The 21,242-nt window shown below is 43.6% G+C and overlaps 1 protein-coding gene across 8 annotated transcripts in view; it reads left to right on the plus strand.

The window, feature by feature from the left end:
- The window catches only part of LOC110258480 (protein FAM240B-like), a 135,199-nt gene extending 128,317 nt beyond the window's left edge, over positions 1-6,882 (plus strand). For all 8 annotated transcript variants that reach the window (XM_084979668.1, XM_084979670.1, XM_084979669.1 and 5 more), the window contains one exon: positions 6,165-6,882. In XM_084979668.1, coding sequence (XP_084835794.1) covers positions 6,165-6,258 — 94 coding nt within the window. In that variant the 3' untranslated portion in view covers positions 6,259-6,882. The remainder of the gene's footprint in view (positions 1-6,164) is intronic.
- The last annotated feature ends 14,360 nt before the right edge of the window (positions 6,883-21,242 follow it).

Here is a 21,242-nt window from a genome sequence, read left to right on the forward strand (position 1 = left end):
TATGGAAGTTCCCAGGCTAGGGGTCTAATCAGAGCTGCAGCTGCAGGCTTACACCACAGCTCATAGCAACACCAAATCCTTAACACACTGAGTGGGGCCATGGATTGAACCTGCATCCTCAAAGATACTAATCAGATTTCTTTCCACTGAGCCATAATAGAAACTCCCTGTCCAATTTTTAAGAACCATCTTTCTCGTGTTGGTCTTGCTTACTACAAAATAAAATGTCCATATATATGCATATTCACCAGCTTACTGAGAACACAAAGATAAAGGGAAACAACGTAATGGTGAAAGATATTGACCACACCCATTTCAGGTCAGGAAACAGTCTAAATACTTATAAAACAAGATTTAGTCGAAACTTGGGTAGATAGAACCTTGAATCCTTCACCATCTAGCAATAAATAGTGAAATAGCTACTATAAAAAGTGAATCACTGTGTCTGTCATAAACTCCAAATTCCTCAACTCTCTTCCTAGAATAAATTCATCATTCAAAATGTGTTAATTTGGCTCCTCCAAGAAGCAGATCAAAGCAGACAAGTTTGACACAGAGGGAAGCACCTGTGAGAGAAAAATGAGAAGCTCGTTACGATATGCTAGTAGCCATTTAACAATAGGCTCTCTGTGGAAAAAATATATACACATATATGCATACCTAAGTTTATTATAGATCTTACTGGCATAAAGATGTGTAACACACTTCCCAAATAAGGAAACATACAATGCTCTTTATTAAAAATTTCATCCTTCTACTGGTTTTTGCCAACTTTTTTTCTCTGTAGCCAACTTATGGTCACAATTCAGCCATGATTTGACAAATTCAGACAATGAATAACTACTTAAATACTATCTAACTCAGCAAAGTCAAATTGTTAAGAATGATAGTTTTCTAGAGCTGGTAGAGAATTCCTTTCTTTTTCTCTGTGTGTGTGTGTGTGTGTGTGTGTGTGTGTGATTCTCAATATAATAGTTTCAGAAGACAGGGCACACTTCTAAGCTTAATCTGCATTATTAAAATTTTCTCAGAGTTCCCGTCATGGTGCAGCAAAAACGAATCGGACTAGGAACCATGAGGGTTCAATCCCTGGCCTCGCTCAGTGGGTTAAGGATCTGGCATTGCCTTGAGCTGTGGTGTAGGTCGCAGACAAGCCTTGGATCTGGCATTGCTGTGGCTGTGGTATAGGCCGGCAGCTATAGCTGCGATTTGACCCCTAGCCTGGGAACCTCCATATGCCACGGGTGCAGCCCTAGAAAAGACAAAAGCAAAAACAAACAAAAAAGTAGTAACTATTTGTGGATCCCGTGCATTGCCACTACTCAGTTTTGCCATTGTGTGAAAGCAGTCACAGACAATAGGTCAACAAATGGGCAGGGTTGTATTCTGATAAAACTGTTTACAAAAACAGGTAGCTGGACAGCAGGATCTCTGGGCAACACATTTTCATGCTCACTAACAAGAACTCAGCCTCTGCTCACTGGTGCCAAATAGAAATGTGAAGGAGAAAAAATAGCTTTATGGCTTTGCCAGGCAAAGGAGGGTCACAGCAGGCTAATGCCTCAAAGATTGCGCCCCTCTAAGGAGAGACTGGGGGTGGTTTTATAGTTTGGCATGTGAAAAATAGGTCACAGATAAGGATGAGGGTAGAGGCAAGCTTGCATTGTTTTCAAAGCTGGTGTTCAGTGGTCTGATGGTCTACTTTCCAGAATGAAGAATGCTTCATTAACATCTTCCACTTGTTGGGGACTTTAGGTCTGTCTTCAAAGATAGTGTATTCTGTATTCCTAGAGGAGGAACCAGGACACTGCCCCAAGGCTGCACTATTGTTTCTTGACTCCTCTTCCCTGGGGGTCTCTGCATCCCCTCCTTTCTCTGATTAGCAACTGTTTGAACCTACCCTTTGGAACTCAGGAAGGTCATGGAGGCTGAAGTTTATTCCCTAAAAGCAAGAAATGGGGGCCACAGAAAGAAAGCCTTGTGTGCCCAGGAGCCCACAGGACCCTGCTTAGTTTCAACACCAAGGAAAAGTTATTACCCCTTTAATTAATGATAAATCCACATTATATTAACACTGATAAACTTCAATGAAACACACAGACAGCAACCCTTATTAGTGAGCTTTAAAAGATCCCAGGGAGTTCCCGTCGTGGCGCAGTGGTTAATGAATCCGACTAGGAACCATGAGGTTGCGGGTTCGGTCCCTGCCCTTGCTCAGTGGGTTGAAGATCCGGCGTTGCCGTGAGCTGTGGTGTAGGTTGCAGACGCGGCTCGGATCCTGCGTTGCTGTGGCTCTGGCGTAGGCCGGTGGCTACAGCTCCGATTCGACCCCTAGCCTGGGAACCTCCATATGCCGCGGAAGCGGCCCAAAGAAATAGCAAAAAAGACAAAAAAAAAAAAAAAAAAAAAAAAAAAAAAAATAAAAGATCCCAGAAGATAAAAGTCATGTGGAGGCAGGTTTGGTTACAGAGTCTTTAAGAGATAAACAAGGGAAGCTTGTGAGCTTGGATATTCCCCAGGTTGCTGGGGTTGATTACATATAAAATGACAAGATGATTACTTAATAATCATAATGAAGGAATGTAATTATTAAAATTACCACTAGATGGATCTCAATGGAAGGTCATATATGCTCAATAGATCATCGCTTTTTTTTTTGGTCTTTTTTGTCTTTAGGGCCACACCTGTGGCATATGGAGGTTCCCAGGCTAGGGGTCTAATCAGAGCTGTTGCTGCCGGCCTACACCACAGTCACAGCAACACGGGATCCTTAACCCGCTGATTGAGGCCAGGGATCAAACCACAACCTCGTGGTTCCTAGTCAGGTTCGTTTCACTGAGCCACGATGGGCACTCCCATTACTTATTAAACAAAGTGTGCATGGATCTGTGAACTGAAGTTTGGCACTGGCCATCAGCCTCCACATGGAGTAAAACATGAGCCACTGCAGCTACAAACCCGCAGCATCCTCTGAGTGGGCCTCAGAGTGGAGACCCAGAGTGAGAAAACTGGAAGAACATGCCTTCCGATAGGAGTTTTTAGGAGAAGATTTTATGTGCCCAATTCTTGCGTCTCCTCATATCTAGAAAAACACTAAAATCCTTCATGGTGATGTCCACTCCTTGTGACTGGTAGTGACCTTCAGGAGATCAGCAACAAACTTGTAAAATGTGTGTGCTGCAAGCACCTCCCTCTCACCTTTATCATATCCTGATATTCCCCCCCCCCCTTTTCCTCCTGGGATGGTATTTCAGCCTGCCCTGTAGTTAACAATAAAAGAATGCCACAGTCACCTGTGAATGCATTCACCTCCAAGAGTGAGAGCCAGTGAGTCCTGCAAGCTGTGAAAACTCGGGATACTGCCCCTGATAGCAGAGGTGCGTATCAAAGGAATGATTTCCCAGGAGCTCACACCTCTTTTTTTTCCTGCTCCCCATCCTTTGTTGCAAAAACTCCTATATATCCTCGCTCCTCCCTCATCACCTTGGAGCGGTTTCTCAGGGCTACCTGAGATGCTGTCTCCTGGGCTTAAGTCCTAATTTTGCTCCAAATAAAACTTAACCTTCAACTTTGAGGCTGTGTATTTTTTTTAGTCGACAGAGCTATGTGTGAGGGAGTTGCCCACTAAGGGGTGCACAGCAGCTACTCTATCAGAAACTGCTAAACTGTTTTCCCAACTGACAGCATCATTTTTCATTTTAACAGCAATGTGAGATAGTGTCAATTACCTAGCATCCTGGCCTGGGATTTGTTGTGAAAATTTTTTGGTTTGGCAGGTGGGGGTTGGATTTTTAGTTTTGGCCATGGGGAGGTGGGGGATATGCAGGGAGACGGTTTTGCTTTTGTCTCTTTGTTTTAGTGATTCTGTGAGTGGTACCTCAAGTGGTTTGGGGGGTTTTTGGTTTTATTTTTTGTCTTTTTGTCTTTTGAAGGCCGCACCTGAAGCATATGGAGATTCCCAGACTAGGGGTCTACGCCAGAGCCACAGCAATGCCAGATCAGGGCCACATTTGTGACCTACACCACACCTCATGGCAACACTGGATCCTTAACCCACTGATTGAGGCCAGAGATCAAACCCGAAACCTCATGGTTCCCAGTCAGATTCGTTTCTGTTGAGCCACGACAAGAACTCCTCAAGTGGTTTTAATTGGAAATTTCCTAATTATGGTGAGTGTCTTCATGTGTTTATTTGCCACTCATGTAATTTCTTAAGTAAAATGTTCAGATATTTTGCCCATTATATTGTTCATTTTCACACCATTGAATTTGAAAATTTTTGTATCCTGGAAACATGTACCTTATCAGATACGTAACTTGCAAGTATTTTCTCCCTATTTGTGGCTTGTCTTTTATTCTTTTTACAGTGTCTTTCACAGAACAAATGTTTTACTTTTGATAAAGTTCCATATTTTTCTTCTTTCATGAATTATGCTTTTTGTATTGTATATAAGAATTTTTTCCTTATTGCTAAGTCATGAAGACATTATTTCGTGGCTTTTTTCTTGAAGTCTTGGTCTTACATTTTACATTTAGTCTATGGTCTATTTTTAGTTAATTTTGTAAAAGATGTGGAGCATGGCTCAAAGTCCATTTTTAAAATATGGATATATAATATTCCAAAACAGTTTACTACCAAAAAAAAAAACTTCCTCCATTGAGTTGTCTTTGCCTCTTGTCAAAAATCAATTGGCTAGGAGTTCCCATCATGGCACAGTGGAAGCGAATCTGACTAGGAATCATGAGGTTGAGGGTTCAGCCTCACTCACTGGGTAAAGGATCTGGCGTTGCCGTGAGCCGTGGTATAGGTCGCAGACATGGCTCGGATCCTGTGTTGCTGCAGCTGTGGCATGGTGTGGCAGCTGTAGCTATGATTTGACCCCTAGCCTGGGAACCTCCATACGCCACAGGTGCAGCCCTACAAAGCCAAAAAAAAAAAAAAAAAAAAAATCATTTGGCTATATTTGTATATACTTATTCCTAGACTCTTTTTTTTATTAAAGTATAGTTGATTTACAGTGTTAATGCCTATTTCTGCTGTGCAGCATTGTGACCCAGTCATATATATATATAGAAAGACAAAAGAAATAGATTAGACAAAACAACTATATATATATATATATATATAACTGGGTCACACTTTCTTTTTCTCAAATTATCTTCCATCATGGTCTCTCCCAGGATAGTGGATATAGTTCCCTGTGCTATTCCATAGGACCTCATTGCTTATCCATTCTAAATATAATAGTTTGCATCTACTAACCCCAAATTCCCAGTCCATCCCACTCCCTCCCTCTCCCCCTTGGCAACGACATGTCTGTTCTCTCTGTCTTTGCAGCAGCATGGATGCAACGAGAGATTCTCAAACTAAGTGAAGTTAAGTCAGAAAGAGAAATACTATATGATATTGCTTATATGTGAAATCTAAAACATGGCACAAATGAACCTACCTACAAAACGGAAACAGACTCAGATATGTTTCTAGACTCTTTATTCTCTTCCATTACTATCTTGATAATTAAGTCTTAAAATCATGTAGTGTGAGTCATCCAACTCTCTTCTACTTTAAAATTGTTTTGGCTAATCTATTTCTTTTGTCTTTCTATATAAAATTTAGAATCAGCTTGTCGATATCTTTGGAAAAAGTTGTGCTGGAATTTTGATTGGTATTACATTGACTCCACATATAAACTTAGGAAGGAATAAACTTTGGAGAAAAGTACATGTTCGTAGACTGCTCTTTTTTCTACTGACTTTTTCTTCATTAATATGTAAAATCCATGTATTTCTCTTAAAAATAGTCCTCAAGAGTTCCCATCATGGTGCAGCGGTTAACGAATCTGACTAGGAACTATGAGGTTGCGGGTTCGATCCCTGGCCTTGCTCAGTGGGTTAAGGATCCGGCATCACCATGCGCTGTGGTGTAGGTGGCAGGCGCAGCTCCCATCCCACTTTGCTGTGGCTCTGATGTAGGCCGGTGGCTACAGCTCTGATTCGACCCCTAGCCTGGGAACCTCCATATGCCATGGAAGTGGCCCTAGAAAAGGCAAAAAGACAAAAAAAAAAAAAAAAAAATAGTCTTCAGAAGGAAAAAAAAACCTTCACTGGGCCAGCAGAGGTAGGAAACAAATGCACTAACGCTTTATATTGTTTCCCCTCCTCAGGCTCCGAGAAGAGTGGAAGCAGAGACTGGAGAAAAGGCTGAGGATGTTGGACAATCCTGATGGGAAGGAAAAGCAGACCAACACTGTAGGCTGAAAATTACCTGCCTCCTCTACTTCAAAGATAACAAGCCACTGAGGGCACTTTTCTAGGAGAAAAAACTAGCACCCAAGTTATGTTGACTTACTAAGCAGGACACTCTCTATTTGCTCTCCCATTTGTGAGGGGATTTACATGTGAAACCTCCCCCAGTGCTAATGGGAGTCCTTATCCAACTCAATCCTCTCTGCCACAGAGAATAGGATGACCGCCAATGAAATAGGAAGCTCAGGTTATCTAATATAAAAATCTCTTGGAATTAGCACTTCCCAGTGTTCAAAGATCTATGTAATAGAATTGATTTCCACATTTTCTTCTCATTTTGAAATCTGAATGTTTAATCCAAGCTTGCCAGGGGCAATGACCTTGTGGAGAAACTGGCTTCCCTATGTCTTCTGGAAAAACAGAGTCATACAGTCTCCCCCCCGCCACCCCCCGATTTGGTGAATGTAGAAATACTACTGCTGTTGTTATGAAAAGAATAGTTTCTTAACAACATGGTTTGAAAATGAACCGAACTAAATTATTTTCTGTTCCTATAAATTGGGTTTATTTTTCATAAACAAGCAGAAGCATGCAGTGAAAGTAAGATGATGCTTAATAAACTTGGTTTGTCGTGTCCTCACTGCTCTATGTGTCCTGCATTAACTCCCTCACACCTGCCTTGGTTAATTCTCTGATGCTTAGACCAAGTGTCAGCTGCCCTGAGACATATTCTGGAATTTGAAGTCTCTTTCAGGAGTTCCTATGGTGGTTCAGTGGGTTAAGAACCTGACTAGTATCCATGAGGATGCGGGTTTGATCCCTGGCCCTGCTCAGTGATTTAAGGATCTGGTGTTGCTGTGGCTGTGACAAAGACCAGCAGCTGTAGCTCTGATTCAACCCCTGACCTGGGAACTTCCATATGCCATGAGTGTGGCCTTAAAAAGCAAATAAATAAATAAATAAATAAGTCCCTTTCACTGTAATCTGCTCTCAGGCCCAGAGCATGATCATGGTCACAGAGGAGGAGGGATTCTATCAGTCATAGGAACTAGGGCTTCTCTGCTCCTCTGCCCCTCTGCCCAGGTATCCCTCACTGGAGACAGGAGCAGAGCAGGAAGACCTAGGCAGCCAAGGAGCCCAGAGAATGACACAGGCAATACTGGGGAGGGCATCACAGCACTCATAGATGCTCTGCAGTGGCATAAACCACTACCCCTGGAAAGCTGAAAAGGGATCCTTGTGACCGAGAGGGTCACAAGGTGGCAAGAGGGTTAGAAGATCCAGTTCAGATCTTTGCTATAGGCTCTCACCTAGTTCAAAAACAACAAATCAGCAGTGAATTACAGCTGGGAAAATTGGCGCAAAGTTTGGAAAAAGATTAATAATGAAATAGAGTGTTTGTAAAGACAGGGAAGCATGGGAATAAATATCAGGATACCTAGACATGTCTCAGGGGCAGGGAAAGCCCCCTGAGAAACTGATGTTTCAGCTGAGACCTATAAAAATGAGTAAGTCATGCAGGAAAAAATGAACAGCATGTGTGAAGAACGGAAGAGGAGCAGAGAGGCTTCAAAGTAGAGGGAGCTGGGTGTCGGGGGAAGTGAACAACTGGGAAACGTGTCTCTGACACAAAGTGAAGAGAGAGTCGGTTTTATAGGAGATTGGAGAGGCAACAGGGGGTCTCTGGAGCCCAGGCTAAAGATTCTTCATTGATCCACAGAGGTTCAGGAAGCCACTGTTGCCAGGACTCAGCCTCTGCTCACCAGTGCCAAATAGAAACATAGAGACAGAGTTTTGGGTGAAGGAGAAAAAAACAGCTTTATTGCTTGGCCAGGCAAAGGAGGGTTAACAGCAGATTAATGCCTTAAAGACTGTGCCTCCCTTAGGAGAGATTGGAAGGTGGTCTTATAGTTTGGGAAGTGAAAAATGGGGCCACAGGGGTTCCCGTCGTGCGCAGCAGAAACGCATCCAACTAGGAACCATGAGGTTCTGGGTTCGATGCCTGGCCTTGCTCAGTGGGTTAAGGATCCGGCATTGCTGTGAGCTGTGTTATAGGTCGCAGACATGGCTCAGATCCCAGGTTGCTGTGGCTGTGGCATAGGCTGGCAGCAACAGCTCCAATTAGAGCCCTAGCCCGGGAACCTCCATATGCTGCCCGTGGAGCCCTAAAGAGACAAAATAAATAAGTAAATAAATAAATAAAGATAGGGCTACAGATACGGATCAGGGTAGAGGCAAGCTTGCATTGTTTTCAAAGCTGGTGTTCAGTGGTCTGGTGGTCCTCTCTCCGGAATAAAGAATGCTTCACTAACATCTTGCATGTGTTGGGGACTTAAGTTCTGTAGAGGAGCTCAAAGACATTGTTATCTATATTCCTTGAGGAGGGATCAGGACCCTGCCCCCAAAGCTACACTATTGTTTATCTTGTTTCTTGACTGCTCCTCCCCAAGGGTCTCTGCATCCCCTCCCTTCTCTGATTAGCAACTGTTTGAACCTGCCCATTGGAACTCAGGGAAGGTCAAGAAGGCTGAAGTATATTCCCTAAAAACAAGAAATGGGGGACACAGAAAGCCTGGTGTCCCCAGCAGCCCACAGGGCCCTGCTTGGTTTCACCACTGACAGATGTTAGGTAGAGAAATGAACTGATTAGATTTGCATGTTTAATTCTGTAAAATTTTGCATATACATACTTATGTGCATATAATTTTATATGTGCATAAATATGATCATAACAGTAGGGATGGAATAAGACTTCTACATCAAGTAGCTGTGGAAGTCCCCATAAGGGACCACAGGTAGGGAAACCTAGGGAATTTTGAGGGATGACTGTAAATTGGTAATTGCTCAACAAAGCCATCAGAATGAAGCTAGCTTGCTTGACTAATGGAGGCATAAGATATGCCTTGGGTCATTGAGTGGGGCTTGGGGTGAAGGCTGCATTTGGGTTCAGACCAAGGACAGGAATTCAAGGACAACCCTTCTGCTAAATGGAATAAGCACCATTGATAGGGATGGAATAGTCACAGGTAGTTGTAGAAGTCCCGATAAAGGACCATATTTAAAGAGGGAAATTTAGGGGACAGTGGGAGATCACTGTAAGTTAATAAATTGCTCAAGAAAACCATCAGCACAAGGCAGGCTTGCTTCATTAGTGGAGCCTTGAGAATTGCCTCAGGTCCTTGGGTGGGGGATGGGATAAGGCCTGAATTCATATTCAGACCAAGGGCAAGAGTTTGAGGACCCCACTTCTGAGGATTTGAATATACATCTTACCTGATACAAGGAGGAGCTAGTACTCCCAGAAAGGAAGAGGTGGTTTTTTCCAACCCCCTCTCTCCTTGGATGACAAAAACTGTAGCCCACCACATCCTCGTGGCAGAGCTTCCGTGCCTGCCAGCTTGCATCTCCTATCTTAATAAATCTATTTCTTGCCTATCACTTTGTCTCCCCCTGAGTTCTTTCTGCACTGAGGCACAAAGAACCTGAACCTCAGTAAGTCCAGATACCTTGTGAGTGAAAGACCATGGGTTCAAGACTCTAACTGGGTTCTGACTCGGTTTAAGCCATAAGAGCAGTCAGTTTCAATATCATACATGCTGATACAGATTAAGTTTTTTATTAACTTTTTATCCCTGTCTTGGCTGTCTTGGCTTACTCCCTGCCTCTTTTCTGCACTCTCAACCATCAACAACAGTTGTACCCCCAACCTAGTGTGAGTCCTGTAGTTTTCTCTGTGTTCACATAGTCATGTGCAGACACACACACACCCCCCCACACACACACACACACACACACACACCACACTTACACAGACTGATCATATCCTTTTTTTTTTTTTTTTTTTTGGCACTCTGCTTTCCTCACTCAACTGTTCCTGATACAAATGCTTCAAGCTCAGTTTGGCTCCAACACATATTTTTAATGGGATCATATTAAACCATGATGTGGATATTCCAAAAGAAAGTCAACAATTGTTTTTAAAGATGTGATTTCCAGGTTTTTGATCTAGAAATTAAATTGTTTCCGAGGAAATGGGAAATTAGAACAAACAGTATTGCAATTCCTATTCTTTTTTTTTATTGTCTTTTTAGGGCTGTACCTGTGGCATATGGAGGTTCCCAGGTTAGGAGTCAAATTGGAGCTATAGCTGCTGGCTTACACCACAGCCACAGCAATGCCAGATTAGAGCTGTGTCTGCAAACTGCACCACAGCTCACAGCAGCACTGGATTTTTAACTCACTGAATGAAACCAGGGATCGAACCTGTGTCCTGGTGAATGCTAGTCTGATTCATTTCCACTGAGCCACTATGAGAACTCCAAAATCAAATCTAGGATTTTTGTTTGTTTGTTTATTTGTTTGTTTTGCTTTTTAGGGCTGCACTCACAGCATATGGAGGTTCCAAGTCAAGGGATCAGATCAGAGCTACAGCTGCTAGTCTACTGCAATTCCTACTTTAAAAATGCTACTAGAACACTTCCCAAAAGGCTGGCAAAACTCCCATGTGAACCAGTAATTTACAAGAGTAATATATGTGTTTTGGCTGGTTTTAACATTTTCTTTTGTCTTTCTTTTTGTCTTTTAGCTATTTCTTGGGCCGCTCCCGCAGCATATGGAGGTTCCCAGGCTAGAGGTCCAATTGGAGCTGTAGCCACCGGCCTACGCCAGAGCCACAGCAACGCGGGATCGGAGCCGCATCTGTAACCTACACCACAGCTCATGGCAACGCCGGATCGTTAACCCACTGAGCAAGGGCAGGGACCCAACCCGAAACCTCATGGTTCCCAGTTGGATTCGTTAACCACTGCGTCATGACGGGAAGTCCTCTCTCTCTCTCTCTCTTTTTTTTTTTTTTTTTTTTTAGGGCCACTCCCTTGGCATATGGATAATCCCAGGCTAGGAATCTAATCAGAGCTACAGCTGCCTGCCAGCCTCCTCCACAGTCACAGAAACACCAGATCTGAGCCATGTCTGTGACCTACACCACAGCTCACAGCAATGCCGGATTGTTAACCCACTGAGCAAGGCCAGGGATCGAACCCACAACCTCTTGCTCCTAGTCAGATTCCTTTCTGCTGCCCCACGACGGGCACTCCCATGTTTTTAATTTTTTCTAATCTGAGGGGTGCTGATTGACTTCACTTTGCCTCTTTGACCATTAGTGATTTGGGGGTTTCTTTCCATTTGTTAATCAGTTTAATTTTCTCATCTGCTTACTCAGACCTATTGCCTATTTTTCTGAGGTTTGCCCTCATATGTCACTAAGTACAAACTCTTTATTCATTGTAAAACTTAACCCCTAGATTGCATTTGTATTACAAATCTAAAGGGTAGGGAAGGCTCACTTAAATACCGATTTTGGGTGTTCCTGTCGTGGCTCAGTGGAAATGAATCTGACAAACATCCAGGAGGATGTAGGTTTGATTTTTGGCCTCACTGTGTGGGTTAAGGAACCAGCATTGCTGTGGCCGTGGTGCAGGCTGGCAGCTACAGCTCCAATTCGACCCCTAGGCTGGGAACCTCCATAGGCCAAGGGTGCAGCCCTAAAAAGACAAAATAAAAATAAATAAATACCCATTATCAAGTCTGAAAACCTCAAAGCTACAACGGTAAAAACAGGCCTATTTATCTATGTAAAAATGAAGTGCTTATAATACGTGGTGATAGTTATCACAAGCAGTGGCTTTGGTATAGATTTGCAAGTTTAAATGTTTACTCAGCTACAGTTGGGAAAAACAGATTAGAGGCAAAATGACAGGAGATGGTAGAGGAATTAGAAGGCTGTTTCCAATGTCTACATGGCAGAGAAAGGAGATGAGCAAAGAGAGTTGATAAGTCTTGCAGATTAATTGAATGTGGGGGAACAAGGCACAGAGATTCTAAAAATATAGATATTAATTTATTTCTGCAAATATTTAATTGATGTGGGTTAAGTAAAAAGAATATGAGCCTAAAAAGACACCAGAGCTGGTTTTGTTACCAGTGGGGACCTTGGGCAAGGGCCTAACCCCTTTAGCAGTCGTTTTCTCAATCATAGTAATAGGACTGGGCTTGCTATAATCTGTTTCTCAAGGTGGCTGAGATTAAATGCATATATGTAAAAACTTCTAAAGAAGGTTTTCTATGTGCTTCAACTCTTCTGATTCGTTCCATTCCTTGTTCTCACTGGGCTGGGTCCATGGAAAATGCACAGCTTCTCCTGGGACAATGGTTACCAATCCTGCTTGCTGGTCAGAATCACCTAGAAAACTTTTTATTTTATTTTATTTTGGGGCTGTGCTTGTGGCATATGGGAGTTCCCAGGCTAGGGGTTGAATCAAAACTGTAGCTGCCAGCCTACACCACAGCCGAAGCAATGCCAGATCTAAGCTGTATCTTCCACCGACACCACAGCTCACGGCAATGCTGGATCCTTAACCCACTGAGCAAGGCCAGGGATTGAATTTGCATCCTCATGGATACCAGTCAGGTTCATAACCAGCCACGATGGGAACTCCCTCATTTTATTTTATTTATTTTTTTTATTTTTTTCTTTTCCTTTTTTTTCTTTTTTTAGCTGTGCCTCTGGCATGCAAAAGTTCCAGGACCAGGGATAAAACCCTCTCCACAGCAGTGATGACACCAGATCCTCAATCAGCTGAGCTATCAGGGATCTCCCTAGAAGACTTTTTAAAATTTATGGATCTCTGAACTTCACTCCCAGAGATTCTAATTCTGTTGATCTGGTTTGGGGCTCAGGGATTTTTGTATTTTTATCAAGCTCCCCAGGAGATTCTGATGCTTAGCCAGACTTGGGAATGGTTTGTCCAGAGGGCACAGGGTTGAGTGGAGAAAGATTGAATCAGTCACCAGGGTGTCTACTAGATCCCCAAAACGTAGTCCTACTGTACAACTGAAATTTTGTACCATCTTCCCATTTCCCACTGGCAATTGCTTTAGTTAATAATACTTTTTTTTTTCTTTTTTCAGGGCCATTCCTGAGGCATATGGAAGCTCCCAAACTAGGAGTCAAATCAGAGCTAAATGGGGAGGCCTTGAAATGCTTGCTAAGGAGTTGATGAATCTCCAAAGGCAATGGAGACTCATCAAAGGTTTTTAAGCAGGGCAGTAACTTGCTAAGAACGTGTCTTAGTGACAGAGTGAAACAACCCGGGCAGCAGTGTAGAGAATGCACTCTGCTGATGCTAGGGCTTGCCTTTGTCAAAACTATGTTTATCCAAACAGCTTGATTTGGAAAATATACTCCTAATGTGATCTCTCCTCCATTCAAGGTGAGTCAAAGTACGAATAAGAATGTGGTCTAAAGTGATGAGACAGCAACCAAAACATGCCTAATTTGCCTGGTGCTGTGACTCAAAACAAACCCCTTTAAATGTACAGCTTTTTATTTCAGAATTAATTAGCACATCTCCCTCAACAACCCTGTATGAAACATAACACGAAAAATGGCAAAATCTTGAATTGTACCCAATTAGAGGTGAGTACAGCCACTCAAAAAGGCCTTACTGCCTTTAAAGCACTGCTTTGTTGATGATTCATAATAAGTCCTTTTGTCTTTTGGGTAAATGATTTAGTATGGGCAACAGAAGAAAAGAAAGCAGAAAGTACTGTCTTCACAAAGCAATTAAATGGTAAAATTGGGAGCAGCTCTCAATGTTTAGACTGGTGCACAAGTCCTCAGGCTGTTTTCGGGGCAGACAAGTGGAAGCACATATGCTCAGGCAGGAGACACCATGGCTCTAGCAGGCTTTGCTGCCAAGACTTGGTAGATAAGGATGGGGGACACTGGTTAGAAAAGATTTACTGTCCTAGACACTCAGATGAGATGGGCAGCACCCAAAGACCTCTGGGTAAATCAAGGGATTATTTGCAGCACTGCCCCCCCTCCCCAGACACCATGGGCGCAGACGCTCTGCTGACATGCTGTTAAGGCATAAAGCCACGCTTCCCCAGAGGACCAGGACAGAACAGGAGAGGGGACATTAGGGACAAGGAGCCTCAGGAAACCCCCTCAGCCTCTGCTTGCCAAGGTGCTCCTTGAGAATATATAGATGCCAAAGGGGGAAAGAGAATTCCTTCATGCCCAGAATCTTAAATTAATGAGCTTAGAAAATAATAGTTTTCTTTGAAGACAACAAATAATTGCACTTGTAATGAATAACTTCTGATAATCAAAAAGAGACATGATTGTGTAAAATTTCAGGAAAGTCAAAAACTTATAAAAATTATCCCAAGTCCAGCAATCAGCAATAAATATTGTTAATATCTTTTAAAATTTCAAGCATCTATTTATGTATGTTACCTTTCAAAAAGATAAATAATTTTTCCAAAGTATGACCTTTCCACAAATGATTTTTAGTTGATTCTTTTTCTTTTTATAATAAAGTTTCATATTTTATAATATAGTTGATTTACAATATTCTATCAATTTCTGCTGAACAGCAAAGTAACCCAGTCTCACACACACACACACACACACACACACACACACACACACACACACTCATATTTATATATACACCTTCTTTTTCTCACATTGTTGTCCATCATGTTCCATCACAAGTGACTAGATATAGTTCCTTGTGCTATACAGCAGGATCTCATTGCTTATCCACTCCACAAATGATTTTTATAACTTGTTTTTCCATTGAACAATATGTTCTGGACATCTTAAAATTGATTAAAATACCTTTTGTAGACCAGCCTTTTCTTAGCTATTATTTGGATGTGAATAATTAATTTAGATAGGTCCCTTTTGACAGACTTTCTCGTTTTTCACTAAAAAGAACATATTTTTGTCTTTTTAGGGCCATACCCATGGCATATGGAAGTTCTCAGACTAGGGGTTGAATCGGAGCTGCAGTGGCTGACCTACACCACAACCACAGCAACGAGGGATCCAAGCCACATCTGCGAACTACACCACAGCTCACGGCAGTGTTGGATCCTTAACTCACCGATCGAGGCCAGGGATCAAACCTGTATCCTCATGGTTTTTTACCGCTGAGCCACATCGGGAACTCCCAAGAACAGTATTTTTTTTAATGTTTTTTTTTTTACATATCCATCCAATCATCTGCTTAAGATACACTGTAAGAGGTGGAACTGCTCTGTCAAAGAGTGAGCCATGCAGCAGACAACTCCTGGGTCAACCTGGATGCCCCCATACTGATGCTGCTAGTTTTGTCTAACAGTATTGATTCCCCCTTTCCCTTGTAACAGACTGTAATGGGGTGGGGAATGGGGGAGACGCCCACCTCCAACTCACCTTCTATGTGGTAAAGAGAGGTAAAGCCATCCCTAGGCCTGTGATACAAGCCTGGCTGGTCAAAGAAGTGCTAAAAGTTGGCTCAGGGATGGCCCAAGATTGAAATGGGCCTGGCTGGTACTAAGGAGGCCACCAGCAGTAAAGCCAATAGAACCTAGAGCTGCTGTCAGTCACCACTGGATGGGTCTTATCCATGAATGAAGCCAAAGTATAAGAAGACAAAGCAGATAGATGGGGAGGTGGGGTGGGGGGGACACAATTTTCATTCCTGGATTCAGGTAAATCTAGAGCCAACTTGACACTTATATCCTTTGATGTGTTGACCTGCCTTTTTTTTTTTTCTTTTTTCTTTTTGTCTTTTTGGAAGTGCCCAGGCTAGGGGCCTAATTGGAGCTGTAGCTGCTGGCCTACACCACAGCTCACAGCAACACCAGATCCTTGACCCGATGAGCAAGGCTCCTAGTCAGATTCGTTTCCGCTGCACCATGATGGGAACTCCCACTTTTTTATTTTATTTTTTTCTTAAATCATTGTAATTGTCCTTTTCTCTCTTGTAATTTAAAAAAGTAAGGAGTAAGAAGTTCCCATTGTGGCACGGTGGAAACAAATCCAACCAGTGTCCGTGAGGACGAGGGTTCCATCCCCAGCCTTGCTCAGTGGGTTAAGGATCTGGCATTGCCATGAGCTGTGGTGTAGGTCATGTAGACTCGGCTCAGATCCGGAGTGTTGTAGGCCTGCAGCTATAACTCCAATTTGACCCCTAGCCTGGGAACCTCCACATGCCATTGGGTGTGGCCTTAAAAAGTGGAAAAAAAAAGTAAGGAATAATAAAATATTGAATAAAGAAAAGAAGTCCTTCTCTGGGCCTGTCCCCTAGGACACAGACACTGGCCCAGGGCCTTGGCTAGGTGGCATCTAGTGATCCTTCCCGGCTCTCTGGCCACCGTGACTGATCCCACAGCCTGTCCAAAGACGCATGTCAGCATCAGTGGCTGCCTTGGGCAGAGAAGCTCCCCACACCTGCACAAAGATGCCCACAGAGGCCTGGCTCAATTCCTTCTATGTTCTGGGGAATAAGAACACAATTTGGAGGGGGCGTGGGGATGGCAAACTAAGTATGAGAAATTCTAAACTGAAGAAATAGCATCAACTTGATTTTCAAGTGTTTTCTGCTGAACCACTCAGACTTATTAATACACTAGTGTGCATCAGGCTTCCCAAAGGCCTTATGTGGTTTGGGCCTTCAGAGCATGGGGGGGCAGGGCCCGGTGGGCTATGGACGAGGTAGGATTCCTCCACACCTTCCAAGCTGAAGACCTTAGGCAAGTCACTGCACCTCTCTAAACCTCAGTTCCATCATCTCTAAATTACCTACCTCATAGGTTTTCTGCAAAGGTTACATTAGCAACGTGCTCGAAACACCCAAAGTCTGCAATAAATGTGAGCTATTAACATTTGAGCATTAAAATCCACAAGGTACTTTTTCTTTTACTGCCTCATCTGGGGACCCTTTTACTCAAGTCCAAGTCCAAGAAGGTAGCAAGCAGACCATACTCTACTGTCTGCTGACCCGGCAGGAGGCTGATGGAGAGGAGGTGACAGTGGAAGAGTTTCACTGCAATAATTAGATCAAAGGAGCCAGCTGGGAGCCAAGGTCACCTTGACTTGCTGGCCTGCACACTGGCTTTAGTGACGATGAGTTTCTTCATTGAGTAAGTTGTGGTCACAGTACCTATGCTGGAGCCTGAAGGGGATGTACCTCCCAAGGCTGCTCGTCTCAGCTGAAGTTTGCTCAGGGCTGTGCTTCCACTTTTTTTTTTTTTTTCTTTTCTCTTTTTGTGCCTTGGGAAGTCATAGTCTCAGAAGTGCGGACACTCAAGATGAAGTTTGGTGTTTTTTCGTTTGTTTGTTTCTTTTCTAGGGTTGCACCCAAGGCATATGGAGGTTCCCAGGCTAAGGGTCTAATCAGAGCCATAGCCACTGGCCTACACCACAGCCACAGCAACACTAGATCTGAGCCTCACCTGCTACCTATATCACAGCGCACGGCAATGCCGCATCCTTAACCCACTGAGCGAGGCCAGGGATCGAACCTGCAACCTCATGGTTCCTAGTCGGATTTGTTTCCGCTGCACCGTGATGGGAACTCCAAGATGAAGTTTTGGGCAAGAAAGGTGCACATTGGGATAATTGGAGTAAATGAAGATGTGGAACATTCTAGAGCCCACACATTCTGCTTTCTTGGGACTGGGAGAAGATGAGGCAAGCAGACCAGAGGGTGAACTATTTATAATTGCATTGCATTTCAGGACCTGTTCCCCAGTGGTGATTGTAACCATAAGTCCCTGCCTCTGAACTTTTGTCAAGGGATCAATATTGTAAACATTGTTGGTTTTTGCTTTTTTTTTTTTTTAGGGCTTTTTTTTTTTTTTTTTTTTTTTTGCCTCAGTGGAGGCACGGCACACAGAGGTTCCCAGGCTAGGGGTCGAATCAGAGCTACAGTTGCTGGCCACAGCAATGCCAGATTCAAGACACATAACCTACACCACAGCTCCCAGCAATGCCAGATCCTTAACCCACTGAGCAAGGCCAGGGATCGAACCCGAAACCTCATGGTTGCCAGTTGGATTTGTTTCCACTGAGCCACGATGGGAACTCCCGAACACTGTTTGTTTTTGGCTGGTACCAAAATATGTTATGGTTCTTCTTGAGGAAAACATTCTCTTCTCGTCAGATACCAGCTTGATGCCCAGAGTGTCCCCCCAGTGCAATCCCCAAGGAGGTGGTGCAGCTCCTCAGAAGCCTCTGGTGGGAAGAGGCCACCTTTACTTGATCTTAACTGGTAATGAGCATTTTCAGTCTCTTCTCACCACCAGTACCTCTCTCTCTGTGGCAGTCAGACCCACTGAGACTTATACAATTTTTACAAAAACATATTTACTTAAGTAAAGAAAGTGAGCATCTTTAAAATATATATATTAAGCAAATAACAAAGCAGGAGTTCCCACTGTGGTGCAGCGGCAACGAATCCAATTAGTACCCATGAGGATGTCGGTTTGATCCCTGGCCTCATGCAGTGGGTCAGGGATCTGGCATTGCTGTGAGCTGTGGTGTAGGTCACAGATGTGGCTTGGATCCCACGTTGCTGTGGCTGTGATGGGCACCTGTAACTCCAATTCAACCCCTAGCCTTGGAACTTCCATTTGTCACAAGTGGGGCCTTAAAAAGCAAAATAAAATAGATAAAATAATATAAAATAAAAATAGCAAGACAGATGGTGTATAGATATGTTAGAACTTGTCTTTGTGGGGTTGGAACAATGGAGGTTTGGGACCCCTTCCCCATAGTAAGGACCAGTTGGGTGTTCCCCCATTGCTGTGATCTGATAGGTGTCTATGAAATGTCCTGGTCACTCCAGAGCATTGAATAGGTATTGGCAGTTGTACATTTATTTCAGTGTACAGTTGACTCTTGAATAACACAGGTTTGAACTGTACAGGTCCACTTCTACCCAGATTTTTTTCAATAACTTCATACCACAGTACTACGCAATCTGCAGGTGGTTCAATTCCTACTTGCAGAACCACAGATGCAGAGGGTTAACTGTCAAGTTACATGGGGATTTTAAGCTGCAGGGTGTCAGGCGCCTGATCACCATGCTGTTCAAGGTCAATTGTATTAAAGATTCAAATAGGGGGAGTTCCTGATGTCCTGCAGTGGAAACAAATCTGACTAGGAACCACGAGGTTGCAGGTTCGATCCCTGGCCTCGCTCAGTGGGTTAAGGATCCAGCATTGCTGTGAGCTGTGGTGTGGGTCACAGATGCGGCTGGGATCTGGTGTTGCTGCGGCTGTGGTGTAGGCTGAGAGCTGTAGCTCAATTTGACCCCTAGCCTGGGAACTTCCATATGCCCCAAAAAATTCAAATAGGAGCACATACCCATGGTTAAGGTAAAAGTTCAGGAGTTCCCATCATGGCACAGTAGTTAACGAATCCGACTAGGAACCATGAGGTTGCAGGTTCGGTCCCTGCCCTTGCTCAGTAGGTTAACGATCCGCCGTTGCCATGAGCTGTGGTGTAGGTTGTAGACGCAGCTCAGATCCCTCGTTGCTGTGGCTCTGGTGTAGGCTGGCGGCTACAGCTCCGATTCGACCCCTAGCCTGGGAACCTCCATATGCTGCAGGAGCGGCCCAAGAAATAGCAAAAAGACCAAAAAAAAAAAAAAAAAAAAAAATTCAACATATCAGAAATGATACTTCACAGAGCTTTTCCCCAGAGGCCTTGAGTGAGCTGCAAAGGGAGGCCTAGTCCTGGAAGTGGATCTATCTTCCTCCAAGGAACAGCTTTTTGTAAAGTTAATTTTTCATTATCTTGTGAGTTTTTCTTCTTCTTCTTCTTCTTCTTCTTTTTAGGGCTGTACCTGCAGCACATGGAGTTTCCCAGGCTAGGGGTTGCATCAGAGCTACTGCTGCCAGCCTAAACCGCAGCCACAGCAACCCCAGATCCAAGTTGCATCTGTGACCTCTACCAGAGCTCACGGCAATGCCAGATCCTTAACCCACTGAGTGAGGCCAGGGATCGAACCTGCGTCTTCATGGATCTAGTCAGATTCTTTCCCACTGCGTCATGACAGCAACTCCATTTTTAACATTGATTCTTTCCCTTACTTCCTTGACTATTTTTCTCTCTCTACTTACTCATTTTCACTTCTCTCTCTAGCTTAAGTAGAGGGAGAAGAGAAGCAGGCTTTTTGAGACCAAATAATTAACTTTTTTTTTTTTTCCTGCAGAATCCATTTCTTTCCTGGTCTCTTAGAGGGTCTGGCTGGTAGAGGCCCTAAAGCGCCATCAGGATATCTGCCCCAATCAGTGGGAGAGCCTTCTGGTGATCCATCTCTGTTTCCAGGTCAACTAACATGAGCCCCCTTTCTTTCCAGAAGTTAATTTAAAACAAGATCTGGGAGCTCCCATCATGGCTCAAGCAGAAATGAATCTGACTAGCATCCATGAGGACACAGCTTCAATCCCTGGCCTCACTCAGAGGGCATTGTTGTGAGCTGTGGTGTAGGTCGCAGACTTGGCTTGGATCTGGCATTGCTGTGGCTGTGGTGTAGGCCGGCAGCTACAGCTCCAATTTAGCTCCTAGCCTGGGAACTTCCATATGCCATGAGTGTGGCCCTAAAAAGGCAAAAATAAAAATAAAAATAATAAAACATAAGATCTGACTCCCCGTAGGTTCCATAATTCATTAGAATGACTCACAGAACTTAGGAAAGCATTATCTTTATATACACAATTTTATTACAAAGGATTCAAATCAGGACCAGACAAATGAAGAGATATGTGGAGTGAGATCTGGAAGAGTTTTGAACACAAAGCTTCTATGCCCTTTACTGTGGAATAGGGTGCATCACCCTCCCAGCAAATTAATATATTCACCAACCAGGAAGCTTTACCAAGCTGCCATGTCTAGAGTTTTTACTGGGATTTCGTTATAGAGCCATGATTGGTGGAGTCATTGGCCACATGACTGAACCCAATCTCCAGCTCCTCCCCGCTTCCTTGAGGTCAGGCTAGCTCAAAACCTCAACCCTCTAAACACATGGCTGGTTTTTCTGTGGACCAACCTCCATTCTGAATCATCTTGTTAGGACAAACTTTGGTGTCATCCCAAAGGATCATGAATAATCAAAACACTCCCATTACCTAGGAAAAGGAAATAAGGAAAT

This window comes from Sus scrofa, chromosome 10, assembly GCF_054392235.1.
Source record: "Sus scrofa isolate SSC_HxYL_T2T_F1_AM1 chromosome 10, Sscrofa_HxYL_maternal_Yorkshire_Landrace_v2.0, whole genome shotgun sequence".
Lineage (NCBI taxonomy): Eukaryota > Metazoa > Chordata > Mammalia > Artiodactyla > Suidae > Sus > Sus scrofa.